The sequence below is a fragment of the Chrysochloris asiatica genome, unplaced genomic scaffold, assembly GCF_000296735.1.
Source record: "Chrysochloris asiatica unplaced genomic scaffold, ChrAsi1.0 scaffold00117, whole genome shotgun sequence".
NCBI classification, from domain to species: domain Eukaryota; kingdom Metazoa; phylum Chordata; class Mammalia; order Afrosoricida; family Chrysochloridae; genus Chrysochloris; species Chrysochloris asiatica.
In genome coordinates this window covers 1,358,656-1,376,611 of record NW_006408635.1, presented here as the reverse complement: position 1 = coordinate 1,376,611, position 17,956 = coordinate 1,358,656, and the positions used below count along the sequence as shown (strand labels likewise).

Sequence of the window (17,956 nt, the reverse complement as noted above, 5' to 3'; positions counted from 1 at the left end):
TATTCTGTGGCTTCCAGTAGCTATAATGATCCTGTTAAAACTGGGACTACATTCCTTTCTCTTAGTTTTGCAGGATTCTTCCCATCCTTTTTTTTTTGCTTCAGAGATTATGTTTAGTAGATCATCAAACACTCGTTCTCTTAATGTTTTAATATGGGCCAGGAGATTTGACCTCATTCAAAGTATTGCATTGTTTCCTAACAATAGCATCATCTTTATTGGTATTTAACACTTTTAAATAATGTTTCAGCCTAAAATAATTTTCTCTAAAAGAGAAGCATAAAGTAAAATAAGATCTGGTTTCCTTTTGTCACCTGTTTAACCTTCTTCTTTAAAACTAGTTAGCGGAGTAGGTGAAAGCTTTCTATTGAGGAATTAGTGTGCTGATTCAGAAGAATATTACACTAAAGTCAGGACATCTGGAATCTAATTTCAAATCTATCAGTCACTACTTTTAAGACATCATAGCTTATTTGGATCTTAATGTTTCTTTACCGATTAAATGTGATTGGTCCATTTAAATCAGTGGTTCTTCACCATGGGTGATTTTTGTCCCCAGGGGTTATCTGGAGGTGGTTTTGATTTTGGTTGGAAATAGTTTTACCTATGACAACTTGGAGTGTTGTTGTTAAGTGCCATCGAGTTGGTTATGACTCATCGTGACCCTGTATAGGGTTTCCAAGGAGTGACTGGTGGGTTTGAACCAGTGACCTTGAGGTTCAAATTGAACTTGTTGGCTAGTGCATTATCCTGCAGTGTCACACCTGAACTCTGGGTAATTGTAGAGGTCAGGAATGTTGCTGAATATTCTACAGTGCACAGAATAGCCCACCCAACAAAGAATTACCTATCCAAACTGCCCATAGTGTCCAAGTTGAGAAACCCAGAGTTAGATGGCTTATATGGTTTCTTTTGGTTCTATGTCGCCACTATTTTTAGATTGTCTTTACAAGAGATGTAATTTAGTTTCTTGGAGAAAGAAAAAGGCAAAGATGTAAGCAGTAAAGTATCACTTGGGTGTATCTTAGACTAAGATCTTCCACTTGTCTGGGCTATGTTATGTCTTTCACATGAACAATCCATTTCACACTGAAATCTAATTGCTAAGGGCTCGGCTGCTAACTGAAAGACTGGTGGTTCAAACCCACCAGTTGCTCTGTGGGAGAAAGAAGTTGTGGCAATCTGCTTCCATGAAGACTGATGTTGCTGTTGGTAATGGTTATGGAGTCAGTTCCGAATCATAGTGTTTCTGAGGAGCAGCTGGTGGATTTGAATCGCTGACCTTGTGGTTAGGGATCCAGTGCTTATCCTGGTGTAGCACTGCAGGATAGGCATTGAATCGCTGACCTTGTGGTTAGGGATCCAGTGCTTATCCTGCAGTGCTACACCAGGACTTCTCATTAAAGATTGTTGTTGTTGTTAAGTGCTGTCGAGTTAGTTCTGACTCATAGAGACTCTGTATAGGGTTTCTGAGGAAAAGCTGGTGAGTGAACTGCCGACCCTGAGTTTCTCAGTCCAGTGTTGATCCTACAGTGCCACACCAGGAGTCCTAGTAAGGATTGTTGTTGCTGTTGTTAAGTGCTGTAGAGTTGGTACTGACTCATACCGACCCTGTATAGTGTTTCCAAGGAGCGGCAACCTGTGCTTCAAACCCACCTTGCAGTCCAGTGATTTTCTCCACAGCACCATACCTTGTAAATGCTCAGGGGCATTTCTACTTTGTCCTATAAGGTTTCAATGAGTCAGAATTAATTCCATAGCAATGGGTATCATTACCACAGTTTGTATAGGTGAGGCAACTGAGACATAGACTTTCAGAAACGTTCCCATACCATGCACTGAGCAGTGGCTGAATCTGGATATATACATTAGTTAAGATTTTAAATGTATGTGCTATCCATAACTAATTTTAAAGTTCTCCCTAGCTGATGAATTTTTCATTAAATTCCTTATGCTGGAGCTCACATTTGTTAAGTGCTGTCGAGTTGATTCTAACTCATGGTGTCCCTGTGTAGGATTTCCAAGGAGCATCTAGTGGGTTTGAACTGCCAACCTTGTGGTTCACAGTCCATTGCTTATCCTGCAGGCCACATCAGTAGTCCTAATCTCATACTGAAATCTAATTATTTGACTTTTTCTTTGCTTACTTGAAGTTTCTTAAGCTCAGGTTAAAATCTAGTCATTTGAAAAAACTCTTCACTCTTACCTTCTATATTCAGAAAAAAGTATACAGTGAAAAACATGCCATCAAGTCAGTGCCAACTCACAGCGAGCCTATATAGGGTTTTGGAGGAGTGGCTGGTGAGTTTGAACTGCCAATCTTGTGGTTCAAACTGTCATTATGGTAGAGTGCTTACCCTAAAACACCAACCATATCAGGACTCCAGGGAAATAATACAGAAGAAAAATTATTGGTAAGACTTATTTTATTCTGAAAATTTATAGTTCTCATAATGTCTGTCCCCCCATTTAACAATTTATTAAAAATTAAAAAAAATAATTTAAATTGTAATAATTTGCTAATATTTATTGCCGATAGGGTTTTGATAGGTTATACTCATTCAAGGGGATTCCTGGTGTGGCGCTGTAGGATCAGCACTGGACTTTGAACCACAGGCTTGCAGTTCAAGCCCACCAGCTGCTTCTTGGAAACCCTACACAGGGTTTCTATAAATGGGAAGTGACTTGACAGCACTTAACAACAACAACAGCATTCATTCAAGGGGTTGTTTTGTTTGGCCTGAGGGAGGAAAAGCAAAAATGTACTATGAATCTGCGTTTCACATTCACAAAGGTAGAAGTAAAAATGAATGTGGTGTTGCAGAAAGTTAAGAAACACAAATCCACCTCTTATATTTAACACCCAAAGCTATATAAGATAGAAAATAAACACTGTTATATTCTAAAACACTACATCTCTCAGTAATTGAGAATGTTTTCATGATGTTGTTGTTGTGAAGTGCTGTTGAGTCATTTCCAACCCATAGCAACCCTATATAGGGTTTCTGGTGGTTATAAAATAGCAATTTTAGCTAAATAAAATATCTCATTTTAGACAGTATTTTTAAAAAGAAAAATACACTGATGTAACAGGAGCAATAGGCCAAAAGAAAATTTTGTACTAAAGTTATATTGGTTAACTTAATCGTAATTCTCAAATCTCCTTATAAAAATTTGTGTATTCATCCAGGAAAAACCCTAGCTAATTCATATAACAATGTTAACTGTTTGACCCTGTTTTGCAGAGTAATCATTTGGTTCAGATACTTTGAATGAGAGTTGATAAAATCAAGTTTTTGCAAGATGAAAGAAAGGGATTTTATCCATTACGCATTGGTCCAGGTGAGCGTGTCATTGGAACACTGACCTCACTTTTTCACAGTAGTCTCCTCCCCACCAAGCTGCCTTCTCAAGTACGATAATTTATGAAAATATTTAATGAACCTTCCACAAATGAGTGACTAATACGAACTAGTGGAATAGCAAATGGTAACCTTCGAAGAGTGAACATGGCTCTAATGATGGTAAAGATTTTAATTTATACAAATTATTAAAGCTCACTGTAATAAATAATTATTTAATAAATTATAAATAAATAATTAAAGCTTACCAAGATCCTCATTATTGAACTTCTTAATTCCCCTGCAATTTTCTGATCTATTAAATACTTTAGCCACACACAGACACACACAATGGATGCATCTAAACAAACCTAAATAAATTCCTTATAGTAGTCAAACTGTCAGTATATAATTGCTAAAATTTGGTTGTAAGAACCGCCACAGAGAAGAATAGAAACCAGACCTGGTTACAGTAGGGTTCAGGGCTTAAGAGTCTGGGCTGTAAATCCAAGTCAATCACACTACGACTTTCTAGCTATGGCTTTGGGCAAGTACTTAATTATACATTCATTTCCTTAACAGTGGAATGGAGACAATACCTCATACCTGATATAATTAAATAAGATACAATGGATACAAAGTTGTTAGTAAATATCACTTTCATGATTTTAATGCCAAATATTTATTAAGATTAAACTCTATTTTCGGTCCCCAGATTATAGGCAATTTAAAGAAACCTACCAAGTTCTTTTGCTATTTATGAAAGAGCTCATTTATTTGAAAGCTACATATGCTCTCCTCTCATGAATACATAAAGACTCACACCCATATCTCACACACACACACATACACACACTCACAACCAGAACCATCTTCTTTCTAAACTATATGTAAGAAAAGCCACTTTGGTTTTCTTCAAAAATATATGCAATAAAATGCTCTGCAATTTTATGAGCCAATTTTGTGAGCCTTTCTCATTTTGGGCTTTTGTCATGGAATTGAAATGCCTTTCCTTCTCTAATTAGTCCTCCACAGATGTCTGGTTAAAAACAACAACATCAAAACCCCCAACAAACAACACACAGAATTGAGAGTCAGCTTTTCAGAGAGATGTAGTTGGTTTTAAACTTTAGGTTGCTGCTCTTAGTTTAGCGGCAGGTTTTATATTTAATATGAATGTGAAAGATCTAATTTCTTGACCTGTTATTTTGGTTAAAATGTCAACAAAGTGCTTTAAAAAAGAGTCCTCAAAGGAATTTGGTATGAACTTACCATTTAATGAGAAGGCAGTCTGATAGTGTTAACATTATCACAGTTTTATTACTTTGTCTTATAAGGACTCACTGATGATAGATATATTGGAAACTTAAGGCTTTGTCTAAACATAAGTACCATAAACTATTTAGCTACCAATGCCCTGGATAGACAGCTTGTAGGTAGGATAAACACTAGACTGATAACAGCAAGGTCAGCAGTTCAATCCCACCAGTGGCTCTCAGAAGGCCTGTACAGGGCCACTGTGAATTGGAACCTATTCGACGTCACACAACAACATCAATAGCAGTAACCAGTTGCTATTGGATCAACTTCAACTCATGGTGACTGCATGCGTGTCAGAGAAAACTGTGTTCCATAGACTTTTCAGTGGCTAATGCTTTTGGATTAAGATCACCAGTCTTTTCGTCGGAAGCATATCTGGGTGAACTTAAACTTCCAAACTTTTAGTTAGCTGCTGAGCATGTTAACCATTCACACCATGCAGGGACTCTATTTAGTTACCCCAAAAGAAACCAAACCCACTGCCATCAAGTTGATTCCAACTCAGTGACCCTGTGTATAGGGTTCCCTAGGCTTTAAATATTTTGGGAGCAGAAAGTCTTATTTTTCTCCAGTGGAGCAACTGGTGGGTCTGAACTGTTGACCTTGATTAGCAGTTCAGAGCTTATCCTAAGGCATCCCCAGGGCTCTTTAACTACATGCATGGCTAATTTGGTTCAAAAAAAAAAAAAAAAGATGCCAATCAACTTGACTGAAATGGTTACCCAGGTTAGTCAAAACAGCAAATTCAATAGGATTTGGAGAAGCAGTTACATCACAAATCACTTTTAGTTCAGCGTTTTCTTCAAAATGCAGATCTGTTGATCCCACTCAAATGCAGTGAATCAGGATTACTTAAAGGAGTGCCTTAAAAATTTGTGTTTTCTCAAGTTTGGGACCCTCTGGCTTAGGCAATACCATGATATTGTGGTGCAAAGGGTCATTTTGTGGGAAAGCAGTGAGAAGCTTGGAATTAAAAGTAAAAGACAGAGGTGCCAGTTTGGGTTCTGCCCCTTGTTGGATGTTTTTACCTCCATGAGCATTTGTTTCTTCACACTTATCCATCAGGGGTGGTAAAAGAAGCAGATGTGATAGTGCACATGAACACACTTCCAACTCTTCATTCTACTATACAGATGTAAAGGATTGTTGCTATTATTTTGTGTAGTTAATACAAACTCTTTAAATAAAAATCAAACTGACTCTATGGGGTCATTCCTTATGCCATGTAACGTTAAACACTTAAAAAAAAAAAAAAAACTCAGCTAGATGGCATGATAGAAAATGCATTACAGATTATGATTGGGGGTGGAAACCAAGCAATGAAGGTGGGTGAGTAATGGTCAGCATCTTGAATTTGCTTTGGACCTGAATTGATCTGAGGAAATGGGGAAATGTTCTGAAGCAAAGTGGAGGTCAATAAGGAAAACAGCAGGGCGGAATGTTTTCAGAGAAACTAAATTGCATTGAGAGCAGGTGGAAAATGAATGCTTATGCCCGAGTCTACCTAATAAAGAACTAGAAACCATAAAGATAACAAGTTGAACAGAAATCAGAAATGGAAAGCTACAGCTGAACATGGACCGAGCCCTGGAATGCACAAAATAATCACAAGAGGTCAGCTTTTGTTTTTTTTACTTTCCTTACTCAGCCAAGGGAAAGACTCTTTGGGAGCCTGAGTTCAGCTCTCAACATCCTCATCAAAAGAATTTGTTAAAAATCACACTAGCAAACTGAGTTTTTCAAAATTATAACTTTTGGTCAGAGGAAGCTGGAGGAAGGAAAAGAAAGCAAGCCTGCTGTGGATACGCTTCTGCTGAAGGATGCATCTAAGGGCCCGGTGGCACAGTGAGTTAAGTGATGGACTGCTATTTGCTCCTTGGGAGAAAAATGAGGCTATCTGTTGCTGTAAAAATTTACAGTCTTAGAAACCTGCTGGAGCAATTCTACTCAGTTCTAAAGCACTAGAATGAGTTGTAATTAACTCAACAACAGTGGGTTTGGTTTTGGAAAGGCAGAGTCTGAAATAGTATATGAATGTTACCCTTTCATTTGTGTTAGATGCACAAGAAAGACTCATACCCACCACCCTTTTTATGTATTTAAATATCATGAGCCCTATCTGGCCATTCGCTCATTAGACTGATACATTTTGGGATACTGTTTTTGATTGCCAGGCATTGTATTAGTTAGATACTAGAGGAGCTCTGGTAGTGTAGTGGTTACGAATCAGGCTGCGAACCTTAAGGTCAGCGGTTCGAAACTACCAGCCACTCCGCGGGAGAAAGATGAGGCTTTCTACTCCCGTAAAGATTTACACCCTCGGAAACCCTGTACAGGGTCGCTATGGGTCGGAACCGACTCGACAGCACTTAACAACAACAAGAGGGACATGAAGAGTAAGATGGATGTATTTCCAGTGCTCATGAAACTTACATCCTACTATCCTGTGTAGTGTGTACCTGCTGTAGATGGTTAGCAATTGTTTCCTTCATCAGAGCTACAGCCATTTGTAATATGATTAAGCTAACATGTGAGATCCCACGTGGAGCGAGCCATTCTTGCTGAGGTCATCCTACATCAGCTAGGTAACAGTAGACCTGGCAGTTGGCCACAAAATCATGATTTCAGACAAAATCAGAACTGTCCAGTAAAGTCCAGGCCAAATTACAGATTTACAGTACTGATGTTGTTGTTGTTAGGTGCCATTGAGTCGGTACCGACCCATAGCAACCTTATGCACAGCAGAACAAAACACTGGCCTATCCTGACCAACCTCACTATTGTTGCCACGCTTGAGTTCAGCGATGCTACCACTTGGCCAATCCATCTCACTGGGCATCTTCCTCTTTTTCTCTGACCCTCCACCTTACCAAACACGATATCCTTCTCCAGCGATTAGTCCCTCCTGACAATATGTCCGAAATATGAGAGACGAAGTATGGCCATCCTGGCTTCCAAGGAGCACTCTGGCTGCACTTCTTCCAAAAACAGGCCTATTGGTTCTTTTGGCAGCCCATGGCACTTTCAATATTCTCCACCAACACCATAACTCAAAAGCATCAATTCTTCTATGGTCTTCCTTATTCACTGTTCAGCTTTTGCACGCATAAAAGGTTATTGAAAATACCCATATTTTGGGTCAGATGCACCTTAGTCCTCAAGCTGACATCTTTGCTCTTCAACACTTTAAAAAGGTCTTGTGCAGCAGATTTGCCTAATGCAGTACATCATTTAATTTCTTGACTGCTGTTTCGATGAGTGTTGATAGATGATCCAAGAAGAATGAAGTCTTTGACAACTTCAATCTTTACTCCATTGATAAGAATGTTGTTTATTGGTCCAGAGGTGAGGATTTTTGTTTTCTTGACATTGAGATGCAATCCATATTGAAGGCTGTGCTCTTTGATCTTCATCAGTAAATTTTTTAAGTCCTCTTCGCTTTAAGCAAGCAAGGTTGTATCATCTACATATCACATGTTGTTAATGAGTCTTCCTCGAATCCTGATGCCACGTTTTTCTTCGTAGAACCCAGCTTCTCAGATTATTTAACTTACAGTACTGTAAATTAAATAAATGGTTGTTGTTTTAAACCACAATATTTTGGAATGATTAGATATGAAGAAAGAGCTGAGTAGGCAACCTTTAACTATATAAAGTATGACTATAAGCTTGTTTTGAGCATAGAATTTTCTCACATGGCTTTCACATTACCTTGATAACTACCAACTTTTTACTGTGCATTGTGTAGACATGGTCTCAGTGTACAATTGTCAGAACGCAGACAATCTGGGAAGGTTTGATATTGGATCTTTGCTCTGCAGAATATGAAGTTGACTAATGTGCTGCATTATATGAAGAACAATGTCTTCCTTGGAGGAATACTAATGAACAACCTGTGTTATACAGATGGTACAACCTTGCTTGCTGAAAGCAAGGAGGACTTAGAACACTTACTGTTGAAGATCAAAGACTACAGCCTTCTATTTGGATTGCATTTTGATGTAAAGAAAACAAAAATCCTCACAACTGGGCCAATAAATAACATCACGATAAACAGATTTGGCATTGTCAAAGACTTCATTTTGCTTGGATCCACAATCAACACTTATGGAAGCAGCAGTCAAGAAATCAAACGACATACTGTGTTAGGCAAACTTGCTGCACAAGATCTCTTTAAAGTGTTCAAGAGCAAAGATGTAATTTTGAGGACTAAGTGCCCCTGACCCAAGCCATGGTATTCTCAATAGCCTCATATGTACATGAGGACTCCTCGTGTGGTGCTGCAGGATAAGCATTGGACTGTTAACTAAAAGGTTGGTGGTTCAAACCCACCAGCCACTCCTTTGAAATATTATGTTGTGAGTCAGAACCAACTTGATGGCACTTGATAACAACAACAGACAAATGCATGTGAAAGTTGGACAGTGAATAAGGAGGAACATAGAAGAATTGATGCATTGGAGTCGTGGTGTTGGAGGAGAATGTTGAAGCATCATGGACTGCCAGAAGAAAAAAACCAGTCTGCGTTGGAAGAAGTACAGCCAGAATTCTCCTTTGAAGCCTAACTGGTGAGACTTCATCTCTCATACTTAGCGTATGAGATCAGGAGGGACAAGTCCTTGGAGAAGGACATCTTGCTTGGTAAAGTGGAAAAGTCAACTAAAAAGAAGAAATGTGTTGGCGCAGTGGCAGTAGCAATAAGGTCAAGTGTAACAACGGTTGTGAGGATAATGCAGGACCTGTCAGTGTTTCATTCTGTTGTGCACAGGTCACTCTTAGTCGGAATTGACTCAAAGATGTCTCAACAACAACAATAACAACAACGTGCTTGAATTGGGACATATAGAGTATAATATATATCTTGGAGAAAATTCAAATATTCACGCATTACATAAACATCTACAACCAGTAATAAACTACAAATAAATAGTTGAAAAGTAAATGATAATTTAATTCATTTTGTTTCCTGACAGAATGACCTGTTGTTAAGTTGTTAAGTGCTATTGAGTCAGCTCTGAGTCATAGCTCCTCTGTATAGGTCTTCCAAGAAGTGGTTGGTGGGGTTGAACCACTGACTTTGCATGAGCAGTCCAGTGTTTATCCTACAGTGCCATAACAGGACTCCATGATGGTCTATGAGGTAAAAAACCAAAGACCAAAAAAAAAAAAAATGTTTTTAAGTTTCTTCATTTGTATAACTATATGCTCTGTAGACATAAGGAGCTCTGGTAGTGTAATGGTTAGGAGTCAGGCTGCTAACTTCAACATCAGCAGTTTAAAACTACCAGACCTCTTGTGGGAGAAAGATGAGACTTTCTGCTATTGTAAAGATTTACAGACTCAAAAACCATATATAGGATCACTATGAGTTGGAACTGACTTCACGGCACATAACCACCAACCATGTTCTATAGATACAGTTATAAAGTCTTTGGTTTCTCTTTGAAATAATTTGACCATTTTGATATATTACTGATATAATGTGATTGTTCCAGATGTCTATGTGTATCTAGCTTTATTATACGAAGTCCCATCAGTGAAAAGAACCTTTGATTTAACTTAATTTTCAAATATGTTAGAGTGCCTTTTCCTCTTTTCCTGGTAGCCTCCCTTCTCTGACTAACTCTCCACAGGGCATTTTGGGGAAAAATGCCAATTCCAGGGCTAATGGGTTTCTACTGTTATCTGACACTGAATGCTGCTTCACAGTGGCAACACTGAAGATAAGGTCTAATTGGATAGATCTTTAAAATAAGACTTTGAGTTACTTAGAGTGGAACTTCTCCACTTAGCTTCTTTTTTCCACTACCTGGCTGTACAAGAAATATGTTAATGTGAAAATGTTGGACTTGGAAGGAGTCAAAGGCAGTATCGAGGCAACTGCAAGAAAATCACTACTGTTGTTAAGTGCCTTCGAGTCGATTCCAACATAGCGACCCTGTATAGGGTTTCCAAGGAGAAGCTGGTGAGCTTGAGCCACCAGCCTTGCAGTTCAAATAGCTTTACAGTCTGACGCATTAGCCCACAGTGCAATCATTACTAGCTCAGGAGAAACGGAGCACTAGGCTGGCTGGAAGGCAAGCCATGTTTCCTTCCATGAGGGTAAGGTGAGGGACAGTGATTGACAGGGTCAATGTGACCAAATGCCCAGGGTAAACTGTTAACAACTGCTCACTGAGGAGTCTGGGAGGAGAAGGAAGCTATGGATAGGTCCTTAATGGGAAAGAACCAGTACTTTAAAATGGTCATTTTTTTTACCCTAGTAAATTAAAATAGTTTAACCTTCATGTAAAAGTGAGAGTTTTCAATTGTATCCTTTAATCTGTTACCCTTATATTAAATCCATTTGCAGAAGAATGAAACAAGACCCATATCTCACACCATATACAAAAACAAACTTAACATGGATTAAAGACCTAAATGTAAAAACTAGAACTATAAAGATCAACAGTGAAAAAATAGAGAGAATTTACGTGCTCTGATTCATGTCATTTATATACTATCAAACACAATTGATACATGTCCAGAAGGCAAAACAGATGACTGGGACCACCTAGAAATTAGATATTTCTGTGCATCAAAAGGTTTCACCAAAGGAGTATAAAGAGAACTCACAGACTAGGAAAAAAAAAAATTGTCAATAACATATAAAACAAAGAAATACTGTCTAACATTTATAGAAAATTTAACACCTCAATAAGAAGACAAATAATTCAATAAAAATATGGGCAGAGGACACGAACAGATATTTCACCAAAGAAGACATTCAGGGGGTCAACAAACATGAAGAAATGATCACAATCACTAGCCATTAGAGAGGTGCAAATCAGAACAGCAATGAAATATCGTCTAACACCAATATTAATAGCAAAGTTATAAAAACAAAGAAATAGAAAACAACAAAAGCTGGAGAAGATGTGGAAAGTACAGAACCCTCTTACATTGCTTGTGGGGTGTAAAATGATGTAATCTCTGTGGAAAGTCGTATGGTATTTTTCCTAAAGTTGGAAATAGAAGTACTGTATTAACTAGCAATTGCTGTACTTGCTATATATCCTCAAGAAGTAAGAGAAACAACACAAGTAAATATATGCACACCCAAGGCCATTGAAGCCTATTCACAACATCAATAATATGGAGACAGCCTAGCTGCCCATCAGTAGAGGATTGATTGAACAAATTGTGGTACCTACACACAATGGAATATTACACACCAATGAAGAATAATGATGAATCTGTAGAACACCATATAACATTATGCTGAGTGAAATTAGTTGATCACAAAGGGACAGGTATTACATGAGACCACTACCATAAAGAGTCAAGAAAAGGATTTCATTCTATAATAAACTATCTATAATGGTTAACAGGGTAGGAGGAAAGAGAAAATTATTCACTGCGTAAAGTTACGAGTCCTATTGGGGTGGTGTGGGCTAAAGCACTAGACCTCAAGGTCGATTTGAACTACAAGGTTGGCAGTTCAAATTTACCACCCACTCCTTGGAAACCTATTCAGTGTTGTTATGAGTCAGAACCGACTCAACGGCACTTAACAACAACAATAGTGTAGACACTTACTAACTTGGGTGATGGGGAAGGGGAAAAAAGAAGGGAAATTGCTTTCTCTATTTTTTTTATCTGTTACTTATTTGTTTTTCAAGTATTAGATGGGAAACAATGCATATTTATTTTCTTATTTAAAAGAAAGAGCTTATACATTATTTTCATTTGAAACATGAAGATCAGGATACCACAACAGCATATTCTGTGTTATGATATACTTAATACAGGACAGACTCACCACTTATTTCATCTTAATAATTTTCTTTTCTTTAATAACATGGCCTCTATAATTGTGAATTATGATATTCAGAAATGTTTTTGAAGACTGCCATGTGTAATAAAATAGAAAATGCTAATAACTACTATCCCATAGTGGTTGAATCAGCATGACAAGGATTTGTCACCCTGCCCGTTTTGTTGTTTTATCTGTTTTCCAATTTTATGCAATGACTGCCTTCTTTTTGTAATAAAAATGCTTGTGCTAGACTAAAAACAAGAAATTTAGAGAAGGGAAAATAATTATAGGGAAATAAAATGAATTCAAAAGTAAGGTTGCTGGTGATGGTCATGTGCTGTGGAGTCGGTTCTGACTCATAATGACCCTGCATAGGGTTTCTGAGGCTGTAAATCCTTATGGGAGCAGAAAGCCTCATCTTTCTCCCATGGAAACACTGGTGGTTTTGAATTGCTGACTTCAAGGTTAACAGCCTGGCTACTAAAAATAAGTGTCATAAAGCCTTATATGCTTGCTATAGACGTACTGCAAATTGAGTCTCAGTCCCTAGAAGTCAAGGAAAAGAGGCAAATATCATCAGTTATTTGTTCCTCATACACCAGATTTTAAGCAGAATAAAGATATTTAAAAAATATATGTCATTCTTAGTTTGGAGAAACTCTTCTTAAAGCTCTCCCCTCTTGACATTACTCAGAAGATTTTGATAACTGCTGAAAGCAGATGAGCTGACTATAAGGAGCAGGTGTAGAGACCTTGAAGTGGATAAAAATATAGAAAAGTAGGCAGAGTAGGAAACCTTCTTTCTGGCTTCTGTTTCTGAAATGGAATTACAAGCGAGACATAATAAGTTAATAATTTCCTTTCTAGTTGTAAGTGGGTTGGCCATCATTACCTCACACCCTCCAGGGAATATGGGTTCCTGTGTTCATTGTGGTGTTATTTAATAGTAGGGGTAAGATAATTAATATTGCATTAGTGCCATGGTAAACTGGGGGTAGCCTGGGCAGAGGTAAGTAGCTGTAGTGAGGGGCAGGTGTGGACATCAGGATGGAAATTAGTGAAGAAATAGAGAGGGAGCAGCTGTGCTGAGTGAAGCCTCCACCCTCCCCTTGCTTCTTGTTGACTTTGCTTTCCAATCATCTTCAAGGAGGAGGTACTCGGACACAAAGACCTTGAATATTTATCTGAGGGCAGCTTTTGAGTGCTGATGCATCATTTGAAAATTCACTTAATTTAATATTAAGTAATATTCCTGATTTATTTTATATGTCAAAATTTGAAAATCAGTGGTTTTGTAAAAGTAATATTCAATTGGAGACTTGTTTTCTCCTTCCTCTTGTATTTCACAGGTGATTTTATTATTGTGCACAAATCCTGAATCTTTTGTGTATACGAATACAATACATCTTCCAAAACATGGCCACTCCTTGAGACCTAATACTGACAGTATAATGTCCTTAGAGTCCTTGTGTGGTGTTGTGGGATAATGTACTGGACTGCAAGGTTGGTTTGAACTGCAAGGTCAGCAGTTCAAAGCCACCGGCCGCTATGAGTCGGAATGAACTGGAAGGCACTTAAAAACAACAACAGTATTATGACCTAACATTCATTTGTCAGTTTGTTGCACTGTGGTGTCTTGTGTGTTGCTGTGATGATGGAAGCCATGTCACCAGTATTGTAAACACCAGCAGAGTCTCCCATGATGGACAGGTTTCGGTAGAGCTTCCAGACTACGACAGATTGTTGTTAAGTGCTGCAGCGTCAGTTCTGACCCATAGCAACCCTATATAGGGTTTCCGAGGAGTGGCTGGTGAGCTTGAACCGCTGACCTTGTGGTTCAAACTGACTTTGCAGTCCAGCACATTAACCCACATCGCCACACTAGGACAGACTAGGAAGAAGGAAAAACAGACTTCTTAATTATGCCCATGAGGAACCTGTAGATAGACCAAGAGGCCATCATTTGAATAGAACAAGGGGATATAGTATGGTTTTAAATCAAGAAAGTGCGCACTAGGGTTTGACAATAGTTCTTCAATATATATATATATATGCTGAACAAATAATCTGAGTATCTGGGTTGTATGAAGAAGAATGTGGCACCAGGATTGGAGGAAGACTCATAAACAGCCTATGATATGCAGATGACTCAACCTTCTTGCTGGCAGTGAAGAGGAATTGAAGCACTTACTAATGAAGAGTAAAGACCATAGCCTTCAATATGGATTGCATCTCAATGTAAAAAAAACAAAAACCCTACAACTGGACAAATAAATAATATCATGATAAATGGAAGAAAGGTTGAAGTTGTCAATGATTTCATTTTAATTGGATCCACAATCAATATTCATAGAAGCAGCAATCAAGAAGTCAAGACTCCTGGGTAGAGTGTGAGAAACTGTGGAACAAAATTAAAAATTACATTAAAAAAGGCCTGCTTCTTTGTCAGGAATAGACTGGAGGGACCCAAGACTATGGCCCTCGGCCAAGCTTCATCTCTGGAACAAATCTCCCTCTGGTGGCCCAATTTTCAGCTATGCAGTAGATAGGAGAGACAACACCACTAGTAAGATAAGGTCACCATGGAATGGTCAACCATTCAAGATCAAAAGGGTAACGTTTACTTAAGGACCAAGTTGGGAAGGGATGGGAAAGAGGATGGAATGGAAATAAGCACAAAGGGGAAGTGGAATAACTGTTATTACATGTAGGGCATTGCAATCATTGAGATGAAACAAGCGCATGATTTGTTGAATCTAAAACTGATGGTCTTCTTTGCAAACCTTAACACAATTCACACAAAGAAATTCCAAAAGAAAAAAAAGAAATTGAAGACATTTTACATTGGACAAATTTGCTGTAAATTACCTCCTGATGGATTAAAAACAAAGATACCAGTTTGTGTACAAAGGTGCCCCTGACTCAAGTTATGCTATGGTATTTTCAATTGCGTAATGTGTTTAACCTAGTGTGGTGCTGTAGGATTCCCTTATAAATGCTGAATTCACATCTTATGTTGGTATAATTTCTATGTCACACCTAGTTGTTGTTGTTAAGTGCCCTTTAGTAGGTCCCAACCCATTGCAACCCTGTATAGCGTTTCTGAGGAGTGGCTCGTGAGCTTAAACCACTGACTTTTGGTTATCAGTCCAATGTTTATCCTACAGTACCACACCAGGACTCCCTAGTGTTGTTGTTATGTGCCGTGGAGTCAGTTTCGACTCGTAGCGACCCTGTACAGGGTTTCCAAGGCTGTAAATCTTTACGGGAGCGGAGTACCTCATCTTTCTCCCGCAGAACAGCTGGTAGTTTCAAACTGCTGACCCTGAGGTTCATAGCCCGATTTGTAACCATTACACTACCAGAGCTCCTTAGGATTCCCTAGTAGGTCCACCTAAATCTGTAAAGCACATACCTGATGGTTAGTCCTATCCACTGTATTGGCGGTGGAGGGGTGGTCTCTTGTGTTTTGACGGATTCGAGTGGAGTTTTGTTGCTCAATGGTGGAGGAGGTTGGGATACAGAACTCTCTGAAGCATCGTTTGAAGTTTTCATCCAGAAATGCATAAAGGACCGGGTTTAGGCAGCTGTTTGTGTAACCTAGTGCAATGCAGAAGTGCCAAGAAACTGTCTGGAAAGTAGTTTCTGGAATGGTGATCAAGGCTTTAATGATGACATAAATGTGAATGGGGGTCCAGCAGATGATAAACACAGCCACGACCACCAGGACCATTCTGGTGATTCTCCGCAGGTTCCTGTCCTTCTCTTTAGAGCCAGACAGCATGCGGACACTCTTGAGGCGTAATATCATCAGTCCATAACACACGGTGATGATAAGGACAGGCATGATGAAGGCAAAGATGAAGACACATATTTTCAGCAGGTTTTCCCAATACCAGGTTGGGTGAGAGAATGTCAGAGTACAGTCTATGGAACCTAGAAGAATAAAGAATGTCAAGGATTATTAGCAACAACTTTTAATCATGTAAATATGTATTAATAGTGTCATTTTAGCTTTGAGTGGAGCAAACTCTAGACTGGTCATTACTGCTTAGTAAGGGAAGAGTTGAGATTGTGGGAGAAACTCAGCTTTCTGTTGACTTTCATGGATAGATACTTATATATATATATTTTTCTAAGTTTCTCATTTCAATGTCCATTTTTATCATATTAAAGTTTCACTCAGTCAATAAGTTGTTGTTTTGTTGTTGTTAAGTGCCGTCGAGTCGGTTCCGACCCATAGTGACCCTGCATAGGGTTTTTGAGGAGTAGCTAGTGAGCTTGAACCACCAGCCTTGCAGTTCAAACAGCTTTGCAGTCTCGCACATTAGCCCATAGCACCACACCAGGACTCCCAGCCAACAAGTACAGACCTCTTACTAAATCCATATGAGATCTCTACTGTTAAACAATAATGATCATTGTTTAAAGTTTATAGGTTTTCCAGCTAATGGATCCTTTAACTTTTTAATGGATAGTCCATCCTGATAGCACTAGAAAGACAATTTTGTCATGTATGTAGTCACTTGTGATTTTAAAACTAGACTGAACAGAAGACTATTAGGATTTGAGGTCTACAAATAAGAGCTCTGCTCTTATTTGCACATCATTTGAATGAAGTAAGTAAAGAGAAATTGGAAACAAATACAGTGAAACCTGTTAAAGTCAGAACTTGGGAGGACTTCCTTGTTTTATTAGAGCTTGAAAGTTTTCCACTTTTGACAGGGTGTAGTGTTATCACTTTTCTGTTTCTCAGTTTAGTGGATAATATTTTAGTTTTATTTCTCTGAAAGTAATCCTACATAGGTTCCAGCCTCCACAGGTTTAAGTGTAGATTATATTAAAGTGTAATGGTCTTATGTTATATGGGAATTTTTGTAATTTAAAAATAATCAAAGGCAATTTTCCAGGAAGAGAATACTTAAAATTACGGTATGTCTAAGATATAACCCAATACAGACCCATTGCCATGGAGTTGATTCTGACTCATGGCTACTCTAGAAAACTCACTGTTATCAAGTAGCAGCAGATTCATGATAACCTTGTGTAGGGTTTCTGAGGCTACAAATCTCTGTGGGAGCAGAAAACCTCATTTATCTCCCTTAGAGGGGCTGGTAGGTTTGAACTTCCAATCTTTCAGTTAGCAGTCCAGTGCTCACCCTACAGCATCACTAGGGCGCCTTTTAACTACTCTATACATAAAAAAATAGAATTGATTATTCCGTGGGAGAAAAATGTGGCTTTCTGCTTTACAGCCTTAGAAACGCTATACAAGGTTGCTAAGAGTCAGAACTGATTCTATAGTGCATAACCACCATCACCACCACCATATAACAGAGTATAAGTGCCCTATGGTGTTTCCAAGACTGTCATCTTTATGGAAGTAGACTGCCACAACTTTCTCCTGCAGAGAGTTTGGCAGGTTTAAACAGCTGCCAAACACTGAGTTAGACACTGAGTTAGACACTGAGTGCTTAACTACTGTGCAACCATGAGT

General features: G+C 38.5%; 1 protein-coding gene across 2 annotated transcripts in view; it reads right to left on the bottom strand.

The window, feature by feature from the left end:
• Positions 1-17,956, bottom strand: part of OPRM1 (opioid receptor, mu 1) — a 127,657-nt gene that overhangs the window by 25,241 nt on the left and 84,460 nt on the right. The window contains exons 3-4 of one of the 2 annotated variants that reach the window (XM_006868443.1): positions 15,875-16,395; positions 8,373-8,476 (exon numbers count right to left, since the gene is read on the bottom strand). In XM_006868443.1, coding sequence (XP_006868505.1) covers positions 8,432-8,476; positions 15,875-16,395 — 566 coding nt within the window. In that variant the 3' untranslated portion in view covers positions 8,373-8,431. Of the gene's footprint in view, positions 1-8,372; positions 8,477-15,874; positions 16,396-17,956 lie in introns of those variants that run through there. The other variant, XM_006868444.1, reaches the window with a different exon arrangement.